Source organism: Podarcis raffonei, chromosome 9, assembly GCF_027172205.1.
Source record: "Podarcis raffonei isolate rPodRaf1 chromosome 9, rPodRaf1.pri, whole genome shotgun sequence".
NCBI classification, from domain to species: Eukaryota; Metazoa; Chordata; class Lepidosauria; order Squamata; family Lacertidae; genus Podarcis; species Podarcis raffonei.
In genome coordinates this window covers 42,126,895-42,140,640 of record NC_070610.1, presented here as the reverse complement: position 1 = coordinate 42,140,640, position 13,746 = coordinate 42,126,895, and the positions used below count along the sequence as shown (strand labels likewise).

Here is a 13,746-nt window from a genome sequence, read left to right as displayed (position 1 = left end):
AAATTCAACCTGGTTAATACATCAGTAATTTTCTGTGTTTGGTGTACCAGAAAATTACCTGCTTGGTCCCTCTCCACCTGCAGAGAAAGATAGTTGGATACCTCACCAAGATCCTTCATCAACAAAACATAAACAATACAGTTTGTTTTGCCCCTCCTCCTTGACAAACACACATGGATCAGCTTTGCCCTGGTGAAAACCTAGAGAAAGCAATGTTTCAGTGAGTTTTGTGTTCCAACACCTGGCACTCTGCTTGAGACCATATAAGGATTTCCTCAGTTTACAGACCATTCCCTTCTGTATCTGCATCCCGTCAGGTGGAAGCATGTACAGCTCCTCCCCCAAAATCCCGTACAAAAAAGCTGTATTTATGTCATGATGGGAAACATGCATTTTCTCCTCCGCAGCGATCTTGAGCATCAGCCGAATGCTCTCATATTTGACCGTGGGTGAGTAGGTCTCGTGGTAATCCTGTCCTGGTACCTGTGAAAAACCTCTGGCAACCAATCTGGCTTTGTGTCTGACAACCTTGCCATTCTGGTCTGTCTTGGCCTTGAAGACCCATTTGCTGCCAACCAGTCTCATTCCTGGGACTACCGGTACCAGTTCCCAAGTCTGGTTCCTGTTTAAGGAATCAACTTCAGCCTTCATGGCATTAAGCCAAGGCTCAGCATCTTTAGAGGTTAACTCCTGGACCTCTTTGAAGCTTGAAGGTTCCCACACCTTCTCTGAGCTACTAAGAACAGCAGTTGCCGTCTTAGCAAACTCATCAGCAAATCTCTTTGGAGGTTTGCCTTTGGTCGCCCTTTCAGACCTGCGAACCAGACGCAAGTCTTCTGGACTCATCTCCTCCTTCTTAGGAGAAAAACGACCAATGGTGAACAGTGGTTCTTCCAGTTCATTGTCAGACTCATCAGATGGTCTGACTGAGGCTTTTGCGCTCTTGTAGTCTGCTGTGTCATCACTGTCACTGACAGCAGCAGCAGCGCCGCCCACTGAACTGGAATTCGAACTCTGATCATCATCATCATCATCCTCAGTTTCCTCAGCTTTCTCAGCATGATCTGCTTTCTTCACATCACCTTCATCCTCCTCTGGGTAACTCTGGAAAATTCCCACATTTTCCCCCCACTTAGGATTGTACTCAACACTCCTTGTGAACTTAATGGATTTAGAGTTAGTCATCCATACCCTGTATGCACCTTTTTCGTACCCCATGAACAAACCATGTGCCCCACGCTTCCCAAGCTTGTTGCTTTGTGGGGTGTGCACCCACATGTCAGAACCAAAGATTCTCAAGTGCTTGACATTAGGTTTCCTCCCATACATCTTCTCATAGGGAGTACAACCAATAGGTGATGACAGTCTCCTGTTAAAAGAATAAACAAAATTCGCCAGAGCCTCCCCCCAAAACTTCTCAGGGAGATTGGCATCATGCAACAAGGTTTTTATCCCTTGCAGCAACGTTTGATTTGCTCTCTCCGCAAGCCCATTCATCCATGGCGATCTAGGCGTTGACAAGTCATGCTGGATTCCCTTCTCAGTCAGGAAAGCTTCAAACTGCTGAGAAGTGAACTCCCCGCCTCGATCAGTAAACAGACAACCAATACGTTTACCATGAGCATTCTCCAACCAAGCACAGAATGCCTTGAACTTAGGAAATGCTTGCGATTTCTGCTCGAGCATAAACACATGAATGTACCTGGAAAAAGAATCAATTAGAACCATGAAGTACCTTGCTCCTCCCAAAGAGGGCGCTAGAGGCCCAACCAGGTCTGCGTGAACTAGCTGGTAGGGTTTGGAAGCCTGCCTGCTAGACTCCTTGCCTTTTGGAGCAACCTTCACCTTGTTCTCTGCACAAGATACACATTTCATGTGATATTTACAAGGTTTGATGTCCAAACCTTCAACCAACTCAGGCATCTTGGCTAGCGCTTGCCAAGAGAGGTGACAAAATCTGCGATGTGCATCGTGAATGCATCCTGCATGAAGAACCTTGTTAGTTTGTGCAACACAACAAGAATCAGCATTAGATATAACAGCATTGTCATCATAAGTTAGACAGAACAAACCATCCATCAACTTTGCATGCCACATGTCCTCTTTGCCTTTTCTGATGACACAGACAGTCCTCTTGAAGGAAACCTCAAAACCACGCCCAGTCAGCTGTGGTACACTAATCAAATTGTCCACAGCTCCTGGAACAAAAAGAACATTACTAATGGTAGTATGCAGACTTTCAAGTTTCACAGTCCCAACTCCTGTAGCTTGCAAAGTCCTTCCATCAGCCAGCTGGACCTCTCCATCTTGAGGTGTGAAGGAGACAAACAGATGGCGGTCTTTGGCGAGATGGCGCGTGGCCGCAGAGTCAACAATAAACCTGGCCTTTCCCTTCGAAGCAGATTTGCTGGCAAACAAAACCTTGTTTTCCACCAGCGTGGGCTTTTGCAGCTTGCCTTTAGCCTTTGGTGAAGCTGTGCCAGCAAACATAGCCTTCTTTTCCACTGGCGAGGGCTTTTGCAACTTGCCCCCCTGCTCCTGGCCATCAGACGTGCCTTTAGCCTTTGGTGGAGCTGTGCCAGCAAACATAGCCTTGTTTTCCACTGGCGTGGGCTGTTGCAACTTGCCCCCCCCGCTCCTGGCCACCTGCAAGCATCTTGCTCTGTTTACGTCTGGTCTTCCGGCCTCTGCAAAGGCTCTGACCTTGGTTCTCACGAGAAACAGAGCTCTCAGCTGCCGACTCCTTGGCTCCCTCTGGAGGCTGGAATGCTGCCTGGGATGACATCACAGTCAGCTCCCCCTGCAGCTTGCAACCGGTGCCCTCGGCATCTCTGCATTCACTCGCATTCTGGGAAACAGCCAGGACCTCCGATGCAGTCAAACTCTGGGCTGGGATGACTGGCAGATGGGCTATCTTCAAAGCATTCCACATCTGACGTGCAGTCGTGTTGCCAGCTAGCGTAGCAATTTCCTCCAGAGAGACGGACAAGACTATTACGTCTATGGCTCTCGAATTCTGAGCCTCCCATCTCCCTGTCAGAGGAACTGGAGGGGCTTCACTGACAGTTTGCCAGACTCCAAACTGACGCAGCAAACTCTCACACCATTTTGCCCAGGTCTCATAATTGTCCCGATTTAACTTTGGACACTCAGCAGCTTCAGAGGCTTGGAAAAACTCCATTCCACCTCTTAACGCCAGCCGTGAGTCTTCTTCACTTCAGAGACTCCTTATCTTGGCACCCATAAATCACGAAGCCTGCTTGGCTCGGTTCCCAGGCCAATTAGGCCAGCCGGACATCAAAGAGGCTGCCGCGGCAACAGAAAAGCCTCTGCTTTCGCTTTTCCCACACATACCTCAGCAGTCTGTCGCAGTCTTACTCTCCTGCAAGTGCCGTGAATCTGGGCCCGAAACCTGTTGTTGGGATACTGCCAGGGAGATAGAATCCATCTGAGCCCCCAAGCTCGGTGCCGGACGATCCATCGACCTCCCGTAGTCAGGCAATATCAGCAATTCAGCGACACTAAGCCTCAGGCTTAGTGCACACTCTGACAGCAGAATTCACACAGCAAAAAGTTGCACAAGCATGAGAGCAGAACATGCATATTTACAGTTTATTAGGCGTTGGTCAGAACAAAGGAGACATGACCGTCTGCTCCGACTGCTCAGGAAAAACAGACAGAAACGAAACGAACTTACAACATAAACATCCTGTGAGACAGGAACTTACGCAGGCTGTTATACAAACATCCTGCTCCCTTTTAAGGTGGAACGGAAATATCCTAACAGAGCAAACCCTGCACAAATCGGGAATGGAGTCCCTAAGATGGTTGGATGGCACCTTGTACATCTCCATTGGGCAACTCCTACAGCCAGTTTTTCCTCCCAGGGGGTACTCAAAGGTATGCAGTACCGGCACCTCTTTTTGTTGTTGTTAAAAGGTGTGGCACTTACTGTAGCAACTTCATGATGAGTAAAGGTAAAGGGTAAAGGGACCGCTGACCATTAGGTCCAGTCGTGGACGGCTCTGGGGTTTTGGCACTCATCTCACTCTATAGGCCGAGGGAGCCGGCGTACAGCTTCCGGGTCATGTGGCCAGCATGACTAAGCCACTTCTGGCGAACCAGAACAACACACAGAAACGCCATTTACCTTCCCGCTGGAGCGGTACCTATTTATCTACTTGCACTTTGATGTGCTTTTGAAGTGCTAGATTGGCAGGAGCAGGGACAAAGCAACAGGAGCTCACCCCATTGCGGGGATTCGAACTGCTGACCTTCTGATCGGCAAGCCCTAGGCTCTGTGGTTTAACCCACAGCACCACCCGCTTCCCTTCATGATGAGTACCAGCACCTATTTTTCGGGGGGGGGGAGCACTGCCTACAACCAAGCTGGTGCCAAATATATTGCTCTGCTTTCCTTTGGACCACATCAGCAAAACTGAGAGTGGGTAATTGTTGTCTGGGCAGCCCATAACCTCCATACACACCGCCCAGGCTTCTGCTCCAGAGAGATCAGCCCAGTGCTGCTAACACAGCAGTTGACTTCACCCCCAGAGACACACCGCATTGTCTCTAGAGACAAACAGATGGCAACAGTGACCACCTGAGAGCAATCAGTAGGCAAATGAACCAAAGTAATTAACCACGCTTAGTATTAAAACTGGCATGAGAATCAAGTTGGCCAGACACCTCTTTTGAATTAAATATTAACTCTTCTCTGTTCAAAAACAAAACAAAAACTGGACGCCAAAAACTGAACACAAACATTCTGCTCTGAGTGCAACTAATATTGGATATCATATCACTAATAAAGTTATGAGGGAAAATGTCCTCTCAAAATCAGACACTGTAACTACAGTGCCTATTCACTCTTGCAAGGCCCAATTTAAACCTGCCACACAGCTTTCATTTGCCCATGCCAGTGCTCTGCACTGCCAGCTTCTAGTTTAAAATGGCACATACCATGTCTGCTGTCCCATATGTAAGCATCCTAAATAGGCCAGCAATCTGTGAGCCTGGCAGACACAATGGTAGCATGCTAAAGCTGAACATGTATAGGCTAGTGCATGTAGTAAGTACTTTTTAAACACAGCCATCTGTGTGGAAAGCCTACACAGGTAAGTGATTTATATGTTGCAGTATCAGGTTTAAAATCAAGCCTTGGTAGCAAGAAACTATCTAAATTGCCTCAAAATAACTGCTCCCACATTTATAATTGGTGTAAAAAGCACACAATTGCTACCACACTCTAGACTTTCTATCCTACGGCCAGTCAGCTTGCATCCATTCCCCTAGTCTAGCCCCTTTTTCCTAAGCTCTCAAATTAAAGAGAAAAGCTGTAAAACAGCAGGTTCTCAAATTAAAGCACACTTTATGTTCAGGGGTCTCCACACTTATAGGCTGACTTCCTGTCAGGAAGAGCTCTATTTCACTGCCTAGCCCAATCAGCAGGGAGCTCACAGAATTAAGTGCCAGTTGATATTACTTTGTTTTACATTTACCACCCATGAGAATATTGTTCAAAGATCCAGTTAGAAAACCAGCATGGTATCATCCTTCTGACTAGACTGCCAAACCACAGGGTGTGCTCTCTTAGCACAAAATTCACCTTAAATGGTTGGGTTTTTTAAGTCCTAGTGTGCGAATGAAGCAATAGGATGCCTTGAGGTTGGAGGGGGAGGACGGGGCCCTTGCTTCTGCAGCTAAATTATGACCTTTTAGTTCTTAACATCTGCAGTGGGATACTTTAACTTACAATTGCTCTGCTGTTTTGCCCCCGCCCCCATCAAATAAAACCCCTTACTGAAAATACTGAATTTATATATATTAGAATAATGCAATTTTTCAAGTGTGGTCACTAAAATAATTAAGGGAAATTGAAGCATGTGTGCGCACACCAAACAGCAGGACTACATATCTGTAATTTATGTTAAAGTACTGCTTTGTTTTGCATATGTTACTTCATATGTATAAGTGTTTCTGGTGTTCAAGAGATGATCTTCAACATCCTTTAAGCATAGAGAGTCTTATCTTGAACACTACACAATGTTCAGACCAGTTAGGCTAGTCTAGAAAAATCTTCACTCTGATGAATCTAAATGTATGTTTCTCCCTCAGGATCAAAGTTTTCTCTTTTTGGGCATGGGGGTGGGAATGTTCTGCAAGTTGGAAGAAGAAGCAAATAGGCTGCATGTGCTTGGTGCCTCTATGTTTGATCAAGAAACTTTTTTGCACCTCCCAGCCCCCATTGGAGTGATTTTGACAGCACTGAGATTCCTACATTCCAATGTGAAACAGAGAGGAAGTCGTGCTCACGTCACTACGATAATTCACTGTGAGTAATTATCTTTTTGGAATTCAAACATGAGAAGGAAAGGACCCATCTGAATTTCCAAATCAGCGTCATTGCTTTATAAACATGGCATTTCTGTTCAACCTCCACAGACTTTCCCGGAATTTGAAAGCAGTGTTTATAATAAACCCTTTAAAAAACCCACACATTTAAATAAATTAGGGAGTTTTTATTTCCAGCTTGATACTCTGCTATGCCAGGTTGGGAACCTGCGGCCCTCCAATAATTGTTAGACTACAACTCCCATCTGTCCCAGCCAGCATGGTCAATGGTTAGAGATGATGGGAATTTAGTATAGCAACATCTGTAGGGTCACAGGTTCCCATTCCTGTCCAATGTTGAAGAAACTGAACTCTGCTATTTTCCAAGTAAGTGGTTTAGCAGTGGAGGCAGAAACATATAGGAGCTCCCACATAGCAGTTATCCAAGTAAGTAAGTTACGACTTTGTAAAAGATTGTCTGTAGCATATAAAGGGAGAGGGAGGAGATGAGAATGGCATGTCCTGAATGCCCCATTTCAACAGCCCTCTTATTGGAAGCATTTCTCAGAGAAATCAATGACTTAAGTATGTATGATTGAGCAGGAGATGTGCCATGCACCAAACCCCACATAACGCACACAGCTTCTTGCTAAATAAGACTTTAAGTTACAAGAATTTGAAATTGTCCTTTTGCTACCACTTTTCATTTCTGGGTGAACATTCTAGTAACAAATCAGAACTATAGCCTAATCCTGGGTTTCTTTATTGATTTCTATGGACAGTTTCACTTTCAACCCAGGGATAATATAACATGGATTTTGCAATGTGAACCTTGAAATTAACTATCCAGACAAAGGAAATGCTTCTCAGAATGTTTATTCTCTACAGTTCGCAGTCACCTATGTTTTGAAAAGGTTTGGATGCTTGCCGCATGGGTCATACCCAAGATTTCAATGATGTGATTGTTACATGAAAGTTGCATATGGGTCCCCTTGAGTTGAGATCTTGTAAGCAATTAGGCTACTCAGATAAGTATAATAGATCACAAAAGCCTTGCCCTGAGTAAGTACCTTAGCTCAGGGGTCAGCAACCTTTTTCAGCCATGGGCTGGTCCACCGTCCCTCTGACCATGTGGTGGGCCGGACTATATTTGGGGGGGAGAAATGCACGAATTCCTGTGCCCCACAAATAACCCAGAGATGAATTTTAAATAAAAGGACACATTCTACTCTTGTAAAAACACGCTGATTCCTGGACCATCCGCAGACCGGACTGGGAAGGCGATTTGTCTGCATCTAGCCTTAGGTTGCCTAACCCTACCTTAGCTTATCACTATGTTTCTTTTAAGTTACAGGTGTATCCACACCAAGTCACAGGTAATTTCAGAGGGAACCTGAGAAACACATTTTTCTAGGCAGCATGCCAGATAGTCAAGGTATTTTATTAGGAGTCATTTAAGTGCAGATTTCTGATTCCTTTTCGTGCAGTAAGTAAGTTTTCATAATCCTAACTTGGATACAAGAAATTTATTTATTTTTTAAAAAATGGGTCTATTGGAGCAGGGATTTTACTTCTTATAGCTGAAAGTTGAGGGCTTATTCTAAATCAGATCATCTGAAGCAAAACTGCTGATCTTACATGAGAGTCCCATGACGGTTCTTGCTCTTCCACCACCTATACAAAAGTCTTTTCTTTTGCAATTGTAAGAGCTACATAGAATTTTCACCTATTAATTCAAAGTAATCTGAAAATAATAATTTTAATCCAAAGGAACAGGATACAGATAGGATGGCAGAACTCACAGCCTTTTCTGGATGCGTCATTTGCACCACCTGATATCCTCTCCCAAAAAAGGGTTTAAAATACAAATTGATCTGCAACATCGAACACAAATATTTTAGAGCAGAGAGTATTTTAAAAGACTGAATTTTAATAAGCTTCAGTACAATTAATTCAGAGAAATAGCTCAGTTAATAGATCTGATAAATAAATCATTGTGCACATGGGAATGTTCACTTACATGCACTTGAATCTGTATGTGCAACCTACAGAAACCAGCAGTGTTTTTACTCCAAATAGAATCTAACAATACCTTTATATAAGAATGGTGTACTACAGTAGCAAAGAAGTAGATCTACATACATTAAGGGCTTGATTCATTTAAAAGTAACACGATGCTGAGGATTTCATTCTTTTGGCTGTTTTAATTACTTGGACAGGAAGCTGGGCCCAGACTAGATGGTATTTCTAGTTTCAATGTACTATATGCATTTCTGATAAATGGGAAAAGAATAGATGACCTGGCAGAAGGCTCAGACAATAACATGTGATTTACAGGACATAAATGCAGCTACTATAAGATTTATCTGACAGCCCTCTACGATAGTGGACTGTTGAGTATCCGATGGAATGATTTCTAGTCTGGAAAGTCTACTACTGAGTAGCCATACACATTATTTATTTATTAGATGTTTTGGGTTGAAACCATTTTTAAATGATGCACTTCACAATGCTCAGCCATAAATTTAGCTTTAAACTCTGGAGGGGAGGTAGTGTTATTGGAATGTATGTCAGACTGAATTAGGATGAGCAACACAATGCTTTTATAAAGTGGCCTTGAATGCAACGCTGAGTCCTTCAAAAATGATATTAATGTCAAATAAGCAGGAACACTTTTCTGTTAATATTAAATGCAGAATTCCTTATGTTGCAATAGTTAGATATGAAGGTAAGTATTCAGTGTCAGAACTGAATGTCACTTTAAAAACTGCTTTAGGATGTTGGGTTATTTTTGTACATTCAGCTGGATTGTTAGGGAGAGTAAAGCAATACTATGTTAAACAACTTGAAATTTTGCCCTCCCGGGGAGGGGGGGAGCTAAGACACTCCAAAGATACCGGTCAAACATATGGCAGCAAAATACTGCTGAACAAAATGGATTTTTTTACTGTACTACAATACAGAATAATCTTACAAGAGCCTCAACAAAAGTTGTAGTCTTGTCTTTTTTAATCCTTGTCAAAATAATGAACATTTTTTTCTCAAACCACTGGTATTTGGGAAATGATGTGTCAGACAAAGCCTAACAGTAAAACAAGACTAATAGGTATGAGTAAATAATATTTTGAGAGAATTACTGATTAATATTAGGTACATATCACAAAAGTATTAATCAAAGCAGAGATCTAATTTAGCATCATGTCCAACAAATTTGTAAAGTTTTAAATCATGCTTGCAGATGCTTATTTGTAACTACTTTGTATTATTTATGTGATTAAAAACTAGTTTTTGACCTGATCTTTCGATCTTTGGCACTCCTTCCTCTCCATCTCTTCTTAAAAAATTAATTAAACTTTTAGCAAGAGGGTTGCTTCACTTCCCCCCTCCCTTGTCCCACAAAAAGAAAAAAAATCAATCAAACTCAACCCCATCTCCTTCCAGTATCTGTAAAATGTCGAGCTGAAATTCAATTTCATATCTCTCAAGCTTTCATGTAGCAACAGACAGTTTACCTCTTAAGAAAATAAATCACTTCTGTGATTGCCATACTGACCTCTCTGAATTAGGAAAATTCAGAGTGAAAAATGTAATTATCACCCCAGATCAAATCTGTATACATCTGGAGCTAATTTGATTTCTTACACCACTTTTGCACAGTCAACAAAATATTTTAGCTACTCTTTGGTATGAAAGGATGTTATGGGTTTGGTTTGCTGTATTGGTTTATTTCAAGTATTTCATATAAAACCTTATGTTTCACTGCTACCAACTCAACTAACCATTGCCGTATTCTAACATTAGATTACCATTAAAACAGCACTGTGACATGTATGACAAATAGGCACATTAGAGCATGTCATTTATTCCATTTTAGATTGCATCAGTACCAACACTATCCAGTGTGGAGACACACAGCAGTTCTCAAGGTACACTTCGTTTTGCTTTTTTGAGCCAAGAAACAAAGGGGACATAACTGAAACTTTTGTTATTATTTCCAGTATACAGTAAGGAGCATTTTAATCCAAATAATTTTATGCATTGAGTGCTAATGTTCAAAACGCATTTCAAGTAGTATATCTACACTTCGGAAGATGACCTTTTTAAAAACAAACAAACAAACAAACAAACCGTATCATGGAAAACAAGAACTGAAATTGGATGAAAACTCTAGATTTTTGCAAGCTTATATGCATTCCAAGAAGAGGAAGAGGAGGAGGAGGAGGAAGAGGAGGAGGAGAAAGAAGAAGCAATCCTGTCAACATGGTTCTGACTACATTGCTGAATAATAAGGCAACTAGAAACATAACTGGCTCTTCACTAGTTCACTGCAAAAATCCATTAGGTGTAATCTCCAGAAGTAATTGTTTTTATTGCACTTTATTGTCAATGCAGGTTATTGATTTTTCACACCTTCTATGATTCTTTCATTTGTATTCATGAAATGTCCATCAGCACAGTCTAAATACATTTGGCAATATAAGCACTAAAACGAATAAATCGATGTAAAAAAAACATTAATTTTACATTATCCTTATTCGTCAGGCAAGTAAACCATAAGGGCTTTAAATGAAGGTCAAAGGTTTTGAAATGGGTCAAAACCCTTGACCTCTAGACCAATAACCTTCCCATTAAAAAAGGCTATTTTAAAGTTTTAAGTAGGGGAATTTACTACCAGGAAGGTATCATTTTTAAAATGCCAAAAAGAAAAGCTCGATAGAAACCTCATATATAATTACAATGGAGAAAACTAGGAGATGAGTAAAGTGCTATTTGATCTACTACATACTATTATTTGTTGACAACTCTAATTTTTCAGATTAGATTTTCTGTTAATCAAAGTGAAGTGTAACACTGCTTTTCAGAGCAGCAGACATACTGTGTTTCACAGATCAGAAAATTCAAATAGATGGCAACTGTGGTTCAGTTTTTTCCTCAAGCTAATAAAAAAATGATCAGCAAGGAGCACTATATATTTTAGAGTTTTTTTACAAATACAAAAAGGCAAAACCTTTTCTTCCAACATATCTGAAATACAATTATACTGAATCCATGTCAAAAACCTTTATTTCACAGATTTACCTGCTTAAATATAAAGTTACTTAATCCAATGTATGGACCATTATTAAAATACTGGAAAAGGTTAAGGAAACCAAAATTTTAGGACATTATCCAACTGATCACATGAGATAAACTAGTTCGTGTAAAGCTTTCATCTTCAGCTGGTGGGTCATACCCCAGTCTAATAAGGATGCTTTTTGGACCACTATGCATTTTGGACCTTTTTCTTAAGAGAAAGCAAAATATGGGGGGGGGGGCGAGGACAGAGAGAGAAAAGACAGTCATATATGGAAAAAAATTAAAAGCAGGGCCTCATGATGTAGGCTAGGGTTAAAGGTGAATCCAGAAAGGTCAAAGACTACTGCTCCAAATCATAATTGCAATTGTAAAGGATTTTTTTTTAGCAGCAACTCACTCTCAAATCAATTGTAACCCACCTGAGAACAAAGTAGCATGACCAGCTCCACAACAGAACTACTAGATTTCATGCACACCAAACCTAAAGAAAAAGAAAATAGAAAAGATATATAGTGATCTACTTGGGTTTATGTTGCAATTCATATTTAGTACCTCCTGGAAATCCTACCCAAGAGTCTATTTTGTTAGTATTCTCTCTGTATTGTCAGTATGGTTTATATTAACAAAAGGAGAAATCTTACAGCTTCAATTTGTTTTAGCATTCAATCCTAATATATCAGTATAAAACATGCTAAAAGCAGGCACCAGTTTTAATCACTGCCATGCAGTATTTTGATATAAAATGATGCCTTGGAGCTATTTAGCTGAGATTACATAAATATTTGTGTTCCAAGTTAATAAACGCATACATAGCATATGGTATATTGATTTATAGTACTTACATTTCTTCACCTTGGAGTGGGTTGATCATTATATATGCAGAGAAGGGAAATGGCTCTATGACCTTTGCTTTCTCCATTGAGCTCTCTCCCTTCAGCCCTCCAGCTATCAATCAAGTTTCCATTTTGTTTCATGGCAGCAGACATCCCAAACACTCTTATTAGTACTTTGACCCTTGACCCTCACCTAAACCTTAGGGGGGAGGGGAGTGCAAGCAGTACCTATACATTTGTGATTAGTTTATAAACTAATTTGGTTATTATTAGCAATTCACACTTCATACTAGTTTCCTAGTATAATGTGAAAAGGTGTTATCACAGCCTAAGATGGTAGAGTTTCTAGTCATTAACCTGTGCTTCAACATATTGAGAACTGTTTTGTTTTGGTTTTGCTCCTCTTTCAGATCAATTATTAATAAAACTAGAAAAGCTAAGTCAGCAATATTCAGCATTTAGTGGGTTAGAAAAATATAAAGTCAATAGAGCTAAAGCTGTAAGGCACCTTTTTACTCATATTCTTCTAAACAAGATGTCACAACAATGTAGCTCCCACTGTAAGCACCATACCTAAAAACATAAAACCAGAAACTCGCCACTCACAATGCAATATAATATAGTCTGCACATCTGTTTCACCATCACACATTGAAATACACAAACCTTTTCAAAAAGACGATTGCTGTAAAATTTAACTACTAGTACTGTATTCGAAACAGTTGTTGAAATTTATTCAGGAACCAAACGTTGGTTCTGGAAATACCCACAACAGCCACATTCAAACATAACAGTAAGCCAAGGGCCTAAACTAAACTGCATGAGCTGCATGCTGGTACACGCAGCATGACCACTAGTACTTTTCCCTTCCCCTGGTGTGAGTAGGTAAGCAAAGTAGGGAAAGCTTAGTGTTATATCTAAACCTGGGATCATAGTTTGTGTGCCCTAAGAAACCACAACTGCTAAACAGGTTTAAACCATGATTTGTTGTTGGCTTACTGGCTGTCAATTGTTAGGACAGAGCAAGGCACGATCCCAGGTTCAGATGAATGCTTAGCTGTTCCCTTCCATGTTTGTTTATTGCTCATGCCAAGGAAGAAGTAAAGTCGGAGTGATCAGGCTGCATGCACCAGCATGTGCACAGTATGGTTTATTAAGCCAAGAACCATAGTTACTAATAGGTGAAAGCATACTTGATATGTACAAAATCTTGCTTCAGGAATTTTACAACACAGGAAAGCATTTTAAGACTTTTTTTTAAAATGGGCAAACCAATTGACATTCTGCATTGAAAGAGGCCTCAGTAAAGAAAGCTTCTTCAAAATGGCCAGTGCCAGTTTTTATTGCACTTTCCTCAACTATTCTTAGTTAAATAATAACTGCATGTTCTGTGAAATGGTCGAAAGAAACCAATTATGATGGAATCATAATCCTTCATAATTTTATTTTGTTACCAAATCTTTCGAGCTTCAGATTGAAGTGTGTTACATGCATCACAGTGAAAT

At 41.0% G+C, this 13,746-nt stretch overlaps 1 protein-coding gene across 6 annotated transcripts in view; it reads right to left on the bottom strand.

The window, feature by feature from the left end:
- Nucleotides 1–13,746, bottom strand: part of LRBA (LPS responsive beige-like anchor protein) — a 361,620-nt gene that overhangs the window by 243,879 nt on the left and 103,995 nt on the right. For all 6 annotated transcript variants that reach the window (XM_053403139.1, XM_053403142.1, XM_053403140.1 and 3 more), the window contains one exon: nucleotides 11,829–11,890. In XM_053403139.1, the coding sequence (XP_053259114.1) occupies nucleotides 11,829–11,890 (62 nt within the window). The remainder of the gene's footprint in view (nucleotides 1–11,828; nucleotides 11,891–13,746) is intronic.